The 15727-nt window shown below is 46.2% G+C and overlaps 1 protein-coding gene across 1 annotated transcript in view; it reads left to right on the forward strand.

The window, feature by feature from the left end:
* Positions 1–14670, forward strand: part of LOC140537239 (uncharacterized) — an 80351-nt gene extending 65681 nt beyond the window's left edge. Inside the window, exons 4-5 of the mRNA XM_072659566.1 lie at positions 12624–12665; positions 14312–14670. Coding sequence (XP_072515667.1) covers positions 12624–12665; positions 14312–14463 — 194 coding nt within the window. The 3' untranslated portion in view covers positions 14464–14670. The remainder of the gene's footprint in view (positions 1–12623; positions 12666–14311) is intronic.
* The last annotated feature ends 1057 nt before the right edge of the window (positions 14671–15727 follow it).

The raw sequence follows: 15727 nt of genomic DNA on the forward strand, positions 1-15727 counted from the left end.
CATTAATATTGCATTATGAATACAGGACACCATATAGGAAGTGCTACCCATGCAGCCTTGTGCAGGTGTTCCCTCATTATGTGTATCTGTCTCCATTGTTTTCCTGTTAGGAGCTGGGACAGAACAAAAAAGTAGACCATCTGAGGGGCCCTGAGGACCAATTTGAGAACCACTGTGGCAAAAATAGTTCTGCAAATTCCTGAAAACAGGTTCTTTGACTTGTAAGAAGCTGGAACATACTGTGTGTGCTATGTAAAACCATCTACATGAGTGTTTTCGTGTGTTTGTAGAACAGCTTAACCAGCCAGAGAGCCAGTTAAGCATTCAGAGGGTCAGGTGTTTTTCTTGTGCAGCTGTTACTGACCCATTGGTTCTACTACAGAACCCTTGAAGAACCCCCCCCCCCCCCTTTTATATTTTGAGTATTATTAATGCGAGCATTTTGTTGTCTATAGCCTAATTCAGCTTTTCCAGTGTTTCCTAGTGCATAAACAGCCTCACACACTGTGCAGCTCGTTGTTGCCGTTTTTCGCTTCCCTATCTAGTAGCACCTTCCATATTTCTCTCGGAGAACAAGCGCGAGTGTTACAAACGGCACAAGCGACACCTCCTGCATCCCAAACCTGAGTGCAGGCCGCACTCAGCCATACAGCGTACGTGTCCTCTACAAAATGGCGCTGAAACCCGCAGCAGAGGTGCTGTAGCCCCTGCCCGAGTCTCCTGCGTGTGTTTACGTGTTTGTGCTGGTGCTAATGGCTGTCTCTAATGTGCGCGAGTGTGCGAGGAGTCGGCCGCGCTTCATTGTCTGGACGTGTGTGACGGCAGCCCTCTGCTGACGGCCTTTGTGTGCATAAGCTTGGCTGCTGGCCCAGACACTGCCATAGCAGTAATAGAGTTGATTGATCACCATCACTCCTTTAAGGTCCCTGCTGATTTCACCAGCCCTCCCTTCCTCCACTCACTGCACCCACACACACACACACACACTCACACGTGCGTTCGTTTTTTGACAGTGTCAGGACATGGAGTCGTATATGTCCTGTATGTGATATTAATAAAGGGAACTACCTATATGTAGTAGACATGCATTACAGATGCACAATTGTACCTGTATGTAATGATAGTAATGTTACCCATATGTGTGTGTGTGTGTGTGTGTGTGTGTGTGTGTGTGTGTGTGTGTGTATTACCACATGTATTATATGATTGCAGGTATCTAAATATAATGAAAATATAGCCCATATGTAATATTGATAAGCCCAAGCACTCATATGTAATAGTAATATATCCTATATGTAGTATTTGTACCTAATTTATTAATACACCCCATATGTATTTCATATAGGTAATAATATCATATCCCATAAATAATATATGTGTTAATCGCATATGTTTAGTAGTAGTATATTATAAGTGTATTATATGTCTGTAGGAATTATTTTTTAATAATAATAATAATAATAATAATAATAATAATAATAATATATCCTATATGTATTGTATGTATGTAAGTACCTAAATGTAATGATATACCCCACATGTATTGTATATATATATATATATATATATATATATTTCTAATAGTATGTTCCATGTTATTTATATACATATATGTAGTAATAATAATGTACCCCATATGTATTATATAATGCACCACAATATAATGATATACCCATATGTATTGCATATATATATATATATTTATATATATATATATATATATATATATATATATATATATATATATATATATATATATATGCATACATATACAATAATACAATAATAGTATCTAAGTATCTAAATGTAATGATATATCCTATATGTATTATATATATGTAATATGTGTAAGGTATATGGGATATATTAATAGTATATACCATATGTATCATATATGTGTGAGTATCTACATGTAATAATACTACACCCCATTCATATTATACATATATGAAAGTGCCTATACATAATAATAATAATAATAATAATAATAATATGTACTGTATGTGTGATATATATGTAACTGCTATAGCACTGTACAGAATTATTAAATACTGTATGTAAGTTTCTACGAGCAATAAGAATCTTCTAAGCCTAAAATTGACCCTAACTTTAGCATCCAGAAACTAGTTTTTTCAGGTGGTCTTTAAAATGTACGGAAACACACACTCACACTTACACTCCGCCGCCTTTCCTCTGCTTAGGTGTGTGGTAGCTTAGAACCGCCACCGCAATCGACAGCCCTGCCTTCAACCACTGACGTCGCGTCTCGAACCACCATGAGTTCGAAACCTAGACCCTTGGTGGGTCTGCGTTTTCATTTGGTACTGGTGTGTGTGTATGGAAGTGTGTGTGTGAGCGCGGAGCCCTGCATTGCGGTGCGGCAGACATTAGCTTGAGCGTGGCCGTTTGCATTAAGCACATAATCAATGACCCCCCCCCCCCTCCAATCCCAGCCGCCTGGCTCTGGCTGTCAGCACGAGGGGTCGTGACCCTCCATCCACGCCGGGGGTGCCGCAGCAGAGGTCAGAGGCTGAGAGATTAAGACTGGGCCGTCTCGAGCTACTCCCAGACAGATAAATCAACCATCATCTCATCTAATCAAACGTGTCTGCTCCTCTGAGACGCTCCTCGCCCGCTCAGACGCCACGACTGGCTGGGTTCTCTTTTCTTTTCTTTTTTTTTTTGCTCGTTTTCTTCTGCAGACTGTCTTCAGGACAAAAGGCTGCGTTCACCCAGGACTTTTTATGAGCTTGTGGCTTTTTTTTTTTCTTGCTTAAACGTTGTTTGATGAACTGCAGTGGTTTCGTCACGTGGCACTGCGCTGCGTGAGGAAAAAGTTGTGGAAGGCTGGTCCCACATACGGATGGGTTCGTTCCCGAAGGTTAGGCATCGTGTTAAATTGCATTATAGCGATTTCAACAGCCGAGAGAGAGCGTGTGTGCTGGAGTTCTTTGCGTTTCGGGTCTTTTCCTTACTTACGAAGTCCTGTGTTGTGTGTGTGTGTGCTGCGGTATCACCTCCCGCATTCTCCACCATTGATTATTAAGGCGCTGGTTTATTGGAAACCTCTTTTTACCTCTTTTCCACTCATCTGAAGTGAAGCATCTCGTTCCACCTAGAGCTTCTCACATATCCAGCACTATAATATGACATTTCAGTGGCAGAACAGCTTCAGCTAGGTCTACCTCCATCCTTCACACAGTAGAGCCCAGTACCATTAGCATTAGTCCTGTACTACAGCCTCTCCACCCTGGGGGGTAGAAGGCGGTGGTTGGGGTGGGGTGGGGGGGATGTATTTCCATGAATTCTTTCTGAAAATGTGGTCACAATATTTTGACACACCTCGCGTGTGTGGCAGTGGAGAGCGCAGCAGTGAGCGAGCCGCCATCATCGCCACCCCGCTGGCTCTGTGCGCGAGTGTGTGTGTGTGTGTGTGTGTGTGTGTGTGTGTGTGTGTGTCTGTGTGTGTTTAGCAATCCTTTTTTTCTCTCAAAAGGAAAGGATTGATCAGTGCAGCAGCAGCAGCAGAAGCACATGGATGGAGGGAGTGAGACGAAGGAGAGAGAGAGAGAGAGGGAGAGAGAGAGAGAGAGAGGGGAAGAGAGAGAAGCAGAGAGCGTGCGAGAGAGAAAGAGGGGCGGTCTCCGCAGCACGCCGCTGCCGGCTGGCACTCTCTCTCTCTCACACACACACACACACACACACGCACTCGTTTGTGGCGCAGGAAGAGCTCTCCGACGTCGGCCCAGACAGGTGCACCGACCTGGGGGAGGAAGAGGAGGAAGAGGAGGGGAGGGGTTGACGGGGAGGGGGGAGGGTTTTTTTGGTGAGTGGTCGTGGTCCTTACCGGCGATGGGGGTGCATGCCGCTGTGGTGGGAGAGAGAGTGCATGTGATTGAGAAAGAGAGAGAGAGAGAGAGAGAGAGAGAGACCTAGAGATAAAATGAGAACTAAGGAGAGGTAGCCAGGTTTGTAACTGTGGTCCTGATGCTGAGGGGGGAGGGTGTGTGAGTGATGGTGCTGATGATGGGAGTGTGTGTGCACGTGTGTGTGTGTGTGTGTGTGTGTGTGTGTGAGAAGGGGAGAGGGAGTGCAGACGACCCACCTCAATGACCTGCCTGTGTCTGGTGCAGTTTCTGAGAGCTCGCTCACCTCCTCTCTCTCTCTCTCTCTCTCTCTCTCTCTCTCTCTCTCTCTGTCTCTCTCTCTCTGTCTCTCTCTCTCTTTTTTTTCCTTAAATTCACTCTTACTCCCTTTCGTTTGCACTTTTTTTTAAACGGTAGATGATATTGCTTGTACTGACAGAGTTGACAGGGTATCAGAGTGTATGTGTGTGTGAGTTTGAGAGTGTGTGTGTGTGTGTGTCGGGGGGGTCATTTAAGGCGTGTGGCGAGCCGCTCTCATTTCCGGGAGCCTGCGCTCTCTCTCCCAATTCCCCAAGGAGGAGGAGGAAGCTGCCTGATTGTTTGTGGGGGGGAGGAGTCTGGAAAAAGGTGTGTGTGTGTATGTGTGAGTGTGTGTGTGTTCGAAAGGTTAGGGTGGTTGGTGGCGGGGGGCGGCTGAGGGTGAAAGCATGGTGAAAATGACATGAAAATATTTTGGCTGGCGCGTGCAGGGCTGAAACTTATGGCGCGGCCCGTTTGGTGGCTGGAGGGCTGCCGGTTGTTTCTGTCGATCGATCGGCAGCCGATGAAAATAGACAAGGGCAAAAAGGCTGATTGGCTTTTTCAGCCTCGCGAGTCTACGCTCTTTCCACCTCGGCGCTGTTGGCTCCAGTAAGCCTGAATGACAACTTAGTCCTGGAGCTTAATGTGCAGAGTGGAGCGCGCCACTTTCGGTTTTGATGGGGCATCGGTGTGTTTGTACTAAAGGGGTGCGGGTTGGTGGGGATATGTGTGTGTGTGTGGGGTGGGGGGTGGGGGGTGTGTTGGGGGGGGGGGGGGGTTGATGGGGGAGTGCAGTCTGAGGGGGGCGGGGGGTAGCACCACTAGCAGGCAGCACCAGAAAGATGCTCCAGGAGGGAAGCAGAAGCTAGCTGCTGCTTTCTTTTGTGGTGCCCTGTGATTTTGTGCTGGTTGTTACCCGCCTCGTCCGCCGCCTCGTGCCTTTTTTGCCACGTTTTTCGTAGCCGCGTTTGTCGTTTATGGAAGGCGAGAAGAAACCCAGGTCTTCTCTTTCCCTGTTAACCTTCTACCACCCCCCCCAAAAAAAAGAAAACGGCTGAGCATTTGCAGCAGACAGCGGCCGGCATCTCTGGCAGTCTTGGCTCGGCTTGGTTCGGTGCGGCGGGGATGGATGGAGATGGCGAGAGACGGGCAGACCGATGCTGTGGCTGTGGCTATGAGGACAAAGAAGAGCGAGAGAGAGACGTAGACACACAGAGAGATAGAGGGGGAGAGAGAGAGAGAGGGAGACTGACCGTCTGACGGGGGGTTTTCCTCAGCCAACAAAGGCTAGTTAGCGCAGAGCACGGGCGGCGCTGCCCGTTCAACAGGGAAATTGGGGTCTAAAAAGCTCCGGCGAGGCTGCTCCCGGCTTCCTTTCTGTTCCGTTTTCCTCGCATGCAGACTTATTGATCGTCTCTCCACGCCGGTGGAGAGCGGCAGGTTTTGTGCAGTCCAGTTGGGTCAGTGCGAGTATGCGAGTGTGCCGTTCGGATTCACTGTGCAGGGGATAAGTTATCTCTGGTGGAGTAGGTTGGGAGAAAAACAGGGGTGGTGTTGTTGGGTTTTTGGGGGGGGGGGGGGGTTCCAGCTGTGTCTGCCGAGGGCCGGTGTTATTGAATGGAAAAGATAGCGCTTTGGCCTGGCGAGCTGAGCAGAACCGGACAGTCGCTGAACAAACAGCGATCAGAGTCGATGTGGACAAGAGTGGGCACAGGAGGGGATAGGGAAGTGTGTGCATGTGTTTGCGAATGTGTGTGTGGGTGCGAGTGAGAGAAACCGACCGAGAAAGAAGAGAGAGACAGAGAGAGAGACAGAGAGGCTGGGACAGGAGCACCGCTCCATCTCCCGGCTGCTAAAACCCTTGGATATTGTACTTCTCCTGTTCCCTGAGACCCTAACTTGTGAGCTCTCTGAATGCAAAATCACGGGTTAGGCTCTTGGGACCTGGGCGGAGGGCAAGAGCGACTGAACTTTCGGCCATGTCCCCGCAGACAAGAGGGACGGGAGACAGAAAAGAGAGAAGTGCGGACTGGCGTTCTGGAGCCGAAGAACCGAACGGGGAAAAAAACGAAGTGTGGAGCCTTCGCGGAAAAAAATCTTGAGGGATGTCACCGGTGGACTGCGGTTAACAGCGGTCTGGCGACCCCGGGGCTGTCTAGACGCCGCCTTTCTATACACAGTGCACAATTCTTTACGCAGCCCCTCTCTCAGTAGTCACTTCGTGCTGTACGTTCTAGCCGGTGTCGACCACTTAACCGCTAAATCCGACTTTGACTTGTTGTGCTGCTTGAAACCAACTCCGTGAAACTTTCAAATAAAGATGTGTTTGTCCAACCTGTGCACCTGTCCCGATGCTTTTCCAGTGCAGGCCGAGAAAACCAGCAGCACGAGAGACTGCAGCAGAGTCTGCGGCCAAGGCTTTACTCGGCTTAGCGGAGATTCTTAAACTTGTCTGTCTCAGTTTATCTCTTTTCCGATTTCCGGTTGCGAGACAAACTGGGGTACTATCGAGAGTCACGCTTCTAGGAATATAATAATAGACGTTTTTCCGAAATGTAAAACACACAGTAAATTCAGGATGACTCTTTCCTATTTAATACTGAACCTCCCACAAGGGTATTTGGGTTGAGTTGGAGAAAATCAGTGGCATAGAGAAAGTGCGGACACTATGTCCTACATTTAGGCCGAAACAAATATATAACATGTACATATATATATTTAAGAGCTGGTCCCCAACCAAGCCATCCAAAAAGCAGGTATTTCAATGGAAGGCATGTACGGCTGTTCCTTCGAATGTTCCAACACACAATCGCCATCAAACCGACGCTGAGCAGAGTGTTGAGCAAATATGTGCTCATTTCCTGCAATCAATTTTTTAGTGTTTGACTCACAGCACAGTTTATACTGCGCAATTATATCGCGCTCGTTCCACGCATGGCCTCGTATTCCGCTAATAACAGAGCGGGAAGGCTTTCCGAACCGATTGGCAGACTAATCTTTCTTAATGCCACCCAAACGCTGGCGTCTTCACCGACTGGGGAGGCGAATATGTCAGAAGGTGGCCTCCGTCATCCCTCCGAAATGACATTTAACAAAGGATACGCATCTGCGCTGCCCGTACCGTTTATTTTTTTATTTTTTTAAATTTTTTATTATTCGCCACCGTAGGGTCCGCACTTCCCTTCCCTTTTTTCCCAGAGATTTGAACTCATTAAGTGTTATGACTGATTTTGTTACCCGTCCTCCCTGGAGTGTTTAACTTTTTAAAATCTAATCTTGCGAAAATTACCCCCGCATTAGAAGTGCCGTTTTCAAAACAATTGATTTTCCCGTCCTGATTCCCTCTCTCTCTCTCTCCCCCTGTGTCTCTCGATCTCCCTCTCTCTCTCTCCCTGGCTCTAATTATATTTTCTACCCCCTGTTTGGTCTCGCACCGAACAATGGCTGATGCCAACTAATCAGTCTGAGTCTTTGCCATCAAGCCCCCAGCAACAGCTGAAGCGCTGCCATGCTCCGCGCATACCAAGCAGTCAGCCGCGTCACAGCGAGCGCCAGCCTGGTGCCCACCGCAGGGCCAGACACTTTTATTAGGATCCGTCTGACACTCGGCGAAGCCTGGCAGCGCCGAAGCAATGATGAAATCCTCACCGCTCAACACCCCCCACCCACCCCCTCCACCAACACACACTTTTTCATAGCCAGCGCTCATCTGAACAGTCCTATAAATATTTGCCAGCGCCCCCCTCTCCCTTCTCCCCTTCCCCCCTGCCTGATGCGTTACGACCGCAATCGCAAACGAATCAAGCAAAAAAAAACAATATGTCTAATAAACGGACTGACGTGTTTTTTAAAGGGTCCAGCGAGCTGCAAACCATGCGAGCCCTGCCTGGCTTTCATATTTACAGATTTGCCTGACAGCGCATTGGAATATCTGTCATTTGTGCGTGTCAGAGTCTACAAATGGTTTGTTTTACAGGCCAGCGCCTTCGCGAAAGAGGCCGCGGAGGGTCGCACCTGAAGACGGACGAAACCCCAGTGCCGGAGAGAGACCTTTCCACGCAGAGATCGAAGCGATGCAGACACAGAAGGCGGTCAATGCATATGAATGCATTATGCTGCCTCTCAAAGGAGCCTCTGCCTCTGCCTCTTTTACGAGTAGACAGAGCTTTTTCTGTAAAATCGAGAACCCTGCCTCCACCACAGCCTCCTCAGCTCCCTCTCATCAGTCTCCTACATGTAGATTGATGTACGTTAGACTAAGGAGCACATCGGTTAACAGCGTATTGCAAGGTCACTCTCATCTGAAGTGCCTTCCTATTTTTAGGTCTTTGATTTTCCTTTGCGTAATCTTTGTAAAGCCGGGCTGTTATCATGTCTGACACCTACCATCCATCCCTGCTGCTCTACATCTGCAGCACCTGTTCTGTCGATTTTAGGGCCCTCCTTTTCAGGCTAGCAACTTAATGAAACACTGGCTTTAAACCAAAAACCTTCAGAAGGCCGGTTTTGCTGGATGAGTACATGAAGGCCTTGATAACGTGAGATTAGTTAATACAGAAAACAGAGCTTTTCCCTTGGCGTTGTTTGAGAAAATTTGAGAAAATTCGCAGCACAGGTGCCAGAACTGGTGCATTGTCTCACCTGTCTTTGTTTTAGAGGCGGCGTGAGGAGACTCCATTGTTAAATGTCAAGCGATAAAGGCCGGCGGCGCTAGATGGTAAATTAAAGAAAGACGCCCGAGGTGGGCAGCGAGGGAGGCAGATAGTGTTCCCTGTTTGAGAATACTTAACATTTGTGTGTGCTAAATGTGCGGCAAGTAGATTAAGAGCAGCTCAGGACCTCCAGGAAGAAGCGGTGACAAGAGAGGAGGCGCGGGGGGGTGGGCGGATTGGAGGGATTACAGCCGTGTTTTTCCTATTGATTGTCAGGAATTGTTGTCCTGCATCAACTTGAAACTTGGCGGATCTCTTATCCGACTAAATCAGAGGAACCAGCAGGTATTTCTGATAGCAGATTAACTAGGGTGAGTGTGTGTGTGTGTGTGTGTGTGTGTGTGTGTGTGTGTGTTGTGTGTGAGCGTGTGCACAGGAGGGGCGGGGAGGGGAGGCTGACGTCTGAGTTTCCAGACACTGCAGCAGGAGGCCAGACAGTCACCTGAACACAATCACCAACTCACCATTTTAATCACAATCCGACGCCATCTCGCTCCAGCAGCAGGCGAAGCTATCAGGGCCACAGTTCCACCATTCCTCAGATCTCACCACCGGTCAATGACAGCGTTTGCACAAACGATTCAGTTTGCAATCTCAACCTGATTCAGTAATGATTCTTTACTAAATGGTTTAGCACATCATAATATTTTGTCTGATCTTACCATGATTTGAATTCTTTAGAAAGTGATTCAGTGCATCATGTAGAATCTCGACATGATTCGATTATGATTCTGTTAGAAAGTGATTCAGTGCATCATGAAGAATCTCAGCAGGATTTGATTAGAATATGTTGATAAAGTGATTCAGTGCATCATGTAGAATCTCAACATGATTCGATTATGATTCCTATAGAAAGGGATTCTGTGTTTAATGAAGAATTTTAACATGATTAGATTAAGATTCCTCACAGGTGATTCAGCTTATCAAGAAGAAATTCACCTCAATAAGATTATGATTCTTAATAACCTGGTTTAGTGGATCACGAAACTCAGATCTCACTTAGATTCAGATCTTTTTTTTTTTTTTTGCTTTGTATGCATTTGATAATGAAATATTCAATGTCGAAAATACTTTAATCTCACTATGATTCATTTTAGATACTTTACAGAATGATTCAGTGTATCATGAAATCAATGAAAATGACTCGACTATGATTCTTTACAAAAACGTTTAGCGCATCATAAAATCTCCAATCCATAATTCAGTTCTGATTGTGTACTGAACGATTCAGTGTGTCATGAAATCTCAGATCTCATCATGGTTCAATGATGATTCTACAATATTTTAGCTCCTTATTCAATCTCATAAATCTCGTCTGTTACCTTGATTCGAATTTGATTCTTTGCAAATTGATTCAGTGTTTCGTTAGATCTCAGTATTTCTCAGTGATTCAGTTTTGATTCGATATTAAATGATTCAGTGTATAATAGATACCCAACTCTCAGTTAACCGGTTCTCTATGAAATGATTCAGTGTATCAAGAAATCTGCAGTTTGAATCTGCATGATTTCATTCAATTCACTTTGTTTCAATGACTCTTTTCGCAGTGGTGGAATAAAGCCAGCAGAAACGGTACAGTTATAATATGTGTATTATTTTTTAGACCTTATCAATGAGCGCAGAGTTAAAGCCCCGGACTGCCCATCCGCACTGTCCGCGGTCACACGGTCACAGTCCTGCACTGCAAGGCTGCAGTGGGGTGTGCTGGCGCTGTGGCACTGACCGTGGACAGAGCTTGATTTCGGGCCCCTGGTGGGACGGCCTGGTGGCGAGCGTGTGTGTGGCCGAGAAAGCCATATGGAGGGTCTGTCCTCCAAACCCAAATGCTGATTTAGAGCGTTTGAGGCTCACTGGTCCAGAGGTCTCAGCATGTCTGCTGGAATGAGTGTGTGTGTTCATGTGTTTGAATATTTGTGTGCGTGTGTGTGTGTGTGTGTGTGTATGTGTGTGTGTGTTGGAATAGCTTTTAGTGTTCATGCTGAGTACAAGTGTCGCCTAGAAACGCCTCCCACCACACACACTCCCCTTCTTCATCCCTCTCCCTCTCTCTTCCTTCTCCCGTCCTCTTGCTCTTTCATTTCTCTCATACACTCCATCTCTCTCTCTCTCCCTCTCTCTCTCTCTCTCTCTCCCTCTGTCCCTCTCTCTCTCTCCCTTTCTCTCTCCCTCCATCCCACTCTCTCTCTCTCTCTCTCTCTCTCTCTCTCTCCCTCTGTCCCTCTCTCTCTCTCCCTTTCTCTCTCCCTCCATCCCACTCTCTCTCTCTCTCTCTCTCTCTCTCTCTCTCTTTTCCTCTAACCCCCCCTCCCGTTGGCCTATTGTCGCTCTCTCCCCATCTCTCTCTCTCTCTCTCTCTCTCTCTCTCTCTCTCTCTCTCTCTCCCCTTTACTCTCTCTCTCTGCTCCCCGTTTCCTACCTCTCTCTCTTTCTTTCACGCCATTCTCTCCTTTCTCTTTTACTATATCCCACCCTCCCCTTTCATCCCCTCACTCTCTCTCCTTTACTTTCTCTTGCTCACCCCCCATTTCCTACCCCTTTTTCTCGCCACTCTTTTCCTTTTTACTATCTCTCTCTCTCTCTCTCTCTCTCTCTCTCATACACTCTATTCTCTCGCTCTCCCTTTCACTATCCATCCCTCTTTCTCCTTTACTTTCTCTCTCTCCCACTGTCAGTCTGCCTCTTAACTCTCTCTCTCTCTCTCTCTCTCGCTCTGTTTCTTACCTCTCTCTCTCTTTTATTTTCACTCCACTCTCTCTCTCCCTTTTTTCTTTTACTACATCCCACCCTCTCTCTCTCCTTCTCTCACCCTCTCTCTCTCTCTCTCTCTCATCCCCTCTCTCTCCCTCACTCCGGTTCCAGGGTCCCCGCCCGCCTCCCTGTGATCTCTCTGCAGAGCTGCTTTGGAGGCGTTGCCAGGGTAACGCGGTATCTGGCTGCCGGCTTGCCGGAGTTATTGAACCGCGACTGGCGTTTTTTTCTTTTCCGCTGTGGAGGATAATTAGGCTCTGTCTTACGGCTCGGGCTTTTCCAGCGGCCGGCGCTCCGGCCTGCCTGACCTGCAGCCCGGTCCTGCGCTCTGTCGGCCTCCGGGACGGCGTCTTCTAACCTGACAGCCATCAGGTAGCGCCGCCCTGCAGGTGTGCCCCCTTTCAGCGCGGCCCGGCGGCCTGACTAACCCAACTTTCTCTCCTGTGCTTTTTTTTTCTGCTGTAGACTCACACACACACTCACATACACACACACTCACACACACACACACTCACACACACACACACTCACACACACCCTCTCCTCTAAGCGAAACTGCTCTGTTTGGTCTTGTATAAATCATGTGTGACCCGTGTTTGTGCGCGTGATTGGCAGCTGAAGAGAGCCGGGTGTGGGAACCTTTAGTGAAGTAGTTCTGCGAAGGGAAAGAGAGTGTGACACACACACACACACACACACACACACACACACACACTCGCTCAGCTAGCGGTCTTCCTTTGTATTAAAGCTCACAGCGAGCATTGGCAGGAGAAACTTGTACATCTGCTTTCCTGCATCCTCAAGTGAACTCTCTCACAACCACCCGGGGGGGAGGCGAAGGGCTGGGTGGGGGGGTTGGTGGGGAGGGGAGCAAATATTTGCCTAAAGCGAAAAGAATGTAGCTCTTAATACGTAACTATTACACGAATTAGGATAATAATCCCTTAATATCCGTTTAACCACCTCACTGACTGCTGCCCCTGTTTATGTCTTCTAGGAGCAGCAAGACATGCGAGGACCCGGCTTCTGCAGCTCACAGGTAACCGCCGTTTGTCCTACAGATTTGTAGTACAGACCTATAGTACACTTAACTGTAAAGACCTGTAGTATAGACTTATTTGTACAGAATTATAGTAGACTTAGAGGAAAATGTGTAGTACACACTGTAGTATAGACGTGTAGTATATTCTTATAGTACAGGCATATAGTACACCTTATAGTAAAGACCTGTAGTATAGACTCATGGATTGTAGTACTGATGTATGGTACAGACCCACAGTACAAACAATAGTATACACTTTAGTACAGACTTGAAGTACACGTTAAAGTAAAACTCATATTACAGGTCTATATTAGTAGTCTTTTGATATAGACATATAGTGTGTATGTAGTACACACTTTATAGTAGAAACATATAGTTCAAACTTTTAGTACAGGCTTATAATAGACTTATGATGGATGCATATAGTAAAAATATTACAGACTATAGTACAGACATATAGAACAGAAATATAATACACTTTATACTAAAAACTACTATAGATGTATAGTCCAGTCTTATAGTGCACTTTATAGCACAGACATACAGCATAGACTATAGTGTATGGACTATAGATATATATGTATATTACAGACCATTGTTAGGCTTATACAGTACCAATTTATAGTACAGAACCATAGTTGAGACTTTCAGTACAGGGGTGTAGTACACACTACAGTCAATGCATATTATATTCTTATAGTAAAAACATATGGTTCAAACTTATAGTAGACTTATGGCATAGACATATAAATGTATAGTAAAAATAGTCCAGGCGTATAGTACAGACATACAGTATATACCTACAGTACAGGTGTAGTACATTTTATAGTACAGAGTTTAGTATATACCTTTGCTAGATTCACACAGTACTAGCTTATAGTATAGATCCATAGTTCAGACTTATAGTACAGAGTAATATAATTGGCTATAGTGCAGACACATAAAACAGACATATAGTACACTTTATAATAAGATGAACTTCAGTAAAGGCTTAGTAAAAACTATAGTATAGACGTATGGTCTAGGCTTATAGTACTGCATAGTACAGACATACCGTATAGACCTACAGTACAGGCTTATAATACATTTAGGAACAGATTTACAGTACAGACTCATAGTTGAAACTTATAGCTCAGATATAGTAAAGACTTATAGTACAGGCTTATAGTACATAGCACAAACATATAGTATAGACTACTAGACTTCTAATAAACGCTGATATGTCTTACAGTCATAGTACAGGCGTAGTAAATTTATGTGATAATGAGCATCTATAGTATAGACTTTAAGACGTATAGACGTATACTACATTCTTACAGTACCAACTTTTAGTACACAGTTGCGGCTCATAGGACAGATTTCCAGTACAGACGGGTAATGGATTTTCTGTTTTCCACACACATATTAATGCGAAGCCGTTCCGGACTCTGGAAGTCTGCGCTAGTTAAACCGTATGACTTTGGCCGGAGGTCGTTTGGCCGGGCTTAAAGAGTTTTCCACACTGCCGCCGCCGCTGTGGCCGTGCATAAGTCATGTAGCTCTCTGCTCTTCTCTCCTTCAGTGCTTTACCTGGGGCGATGTGTGTGTGTGTCTGTGTGTGTCTGTGTGTGTGTGTGTGTGTGTGTATGTGTGCTGTTGCACAGCAGGAGCTGTGTACGTGTGTGTGCCGGCGTGCTGCAGCAGACACCAGTTGGTAAGTGCTGCATATACAGAGGGCAACACAGTCAGACAGACACACACACACACTTGCATGTATTCATGCCAAGAAAAAGACATTGAGAGGGCATTGAGTTGAAAACCTCCAGTTGCCCTCGTTCAGACAATGGCTTGATACGGCAGTATACACACACAAACACACACACACACATGCACACCACAAACTTACATGGACAGGCCTATAAATGCCCAGCTAGCTCAGAACCGCCGGTGTGTTTGTGTGTGTTTTTATTGTTTTTAAGCTGCAGAAATTGCCAATAAAGTATATTTTGAGTAATAGTACAAACGTGTCTTTTGCCTCTTTGTGGGAACCCACATAATGATCTGTCTGCTTCGGGTCGTCTGTGTTGTTTGTGTGTCTTTATCTCCAGCAGAATTTCCCCTACTGGGATTATTACCGTTTATCTGTGTGTGATACACAGTACAGTGCAGAGGTTTTAGGCACTTAGGCACTTATAAAAACTAGCTCACTGCCCGTCCCCTTATCCAGCAGCAGAACTGTGCACAGCTGTACTGCAGAACCTCGTACTCTCTGCCAGGCTAACTAACCAGTACATGGAGGAGTCAGATCTCCTTAGCAATTTCGGGCTCATCAAAGTCTCAGGCTCTATTTTAGCGATCTTTAGGCGAGCCATCAACCACGCTTGATTTAGGGGGTGTCGGTGTGTCTTTGCTATGGTAATGACGGGGGAAAAGTTCACCTTGCGCGACTCGAAACTCTCAAAAGTCATGTACTGAGTCTCTAAATGAATCATGGGTGTGTTTTTTGGGACGTAAAATGTCCAATCAACCAATCAGCGTGTCGCATGCTGTTCCCTTTAAGAGCCAGGTGCGGTCAGACTGACCTTGGCGGGTTGCTATTTCAGTGGTGTAAAGCATGGGGGTGTACGAGCGTCGGGCTGCACACGCCTGTGTTGACAATTCGCTGCTATGATAGCAATGAACGAACGTCTGACTGTTGACGAACATCTGCCTAGGCTGTTTTCTGTCAGTGAAGCTCCTGCTGTGTTTTCCGGTGCCAGGATACACAGCAATACACCAGAAACTGACCTTAAGACCCCTCATTTCGAGACCACCACACCCATCAGCGCAGATAAATTTACAAGTAGCGTCGTTATTTTAAAATGTACACTAATATTGGCGGGAAATCAGCCAATCTGGCAACACTGGTCCTTAAAGAGAAACTGCAGAAATTGCCAATAAAGTATATTTTGAGTAATAGTACAAACATGTCTTTTGCCTCTTTGTGGGAACCCACATAATGATCTGTCTGCTTCGGGTCGTCTGTGTTGTTTGTGTGTCTTTATCTCCAGCAGAATTTCCCCTACTGGGATTATTACCGT

Source organism: Salminus brasiliensis, chromosome 16, assembly GCF_030463535.1.
Source record: "Salminus brasiliensis chromosome 16, fSalBra1.hap2, whole genome shotgun sequence".
NCBI classification, from domain to species: domain Eukaryota; kingdom Metazoa; phylum Chordata; class Actinopteri; order Characiformes; family Bryconidae; genus Salminus; species Salminus brasiliensis.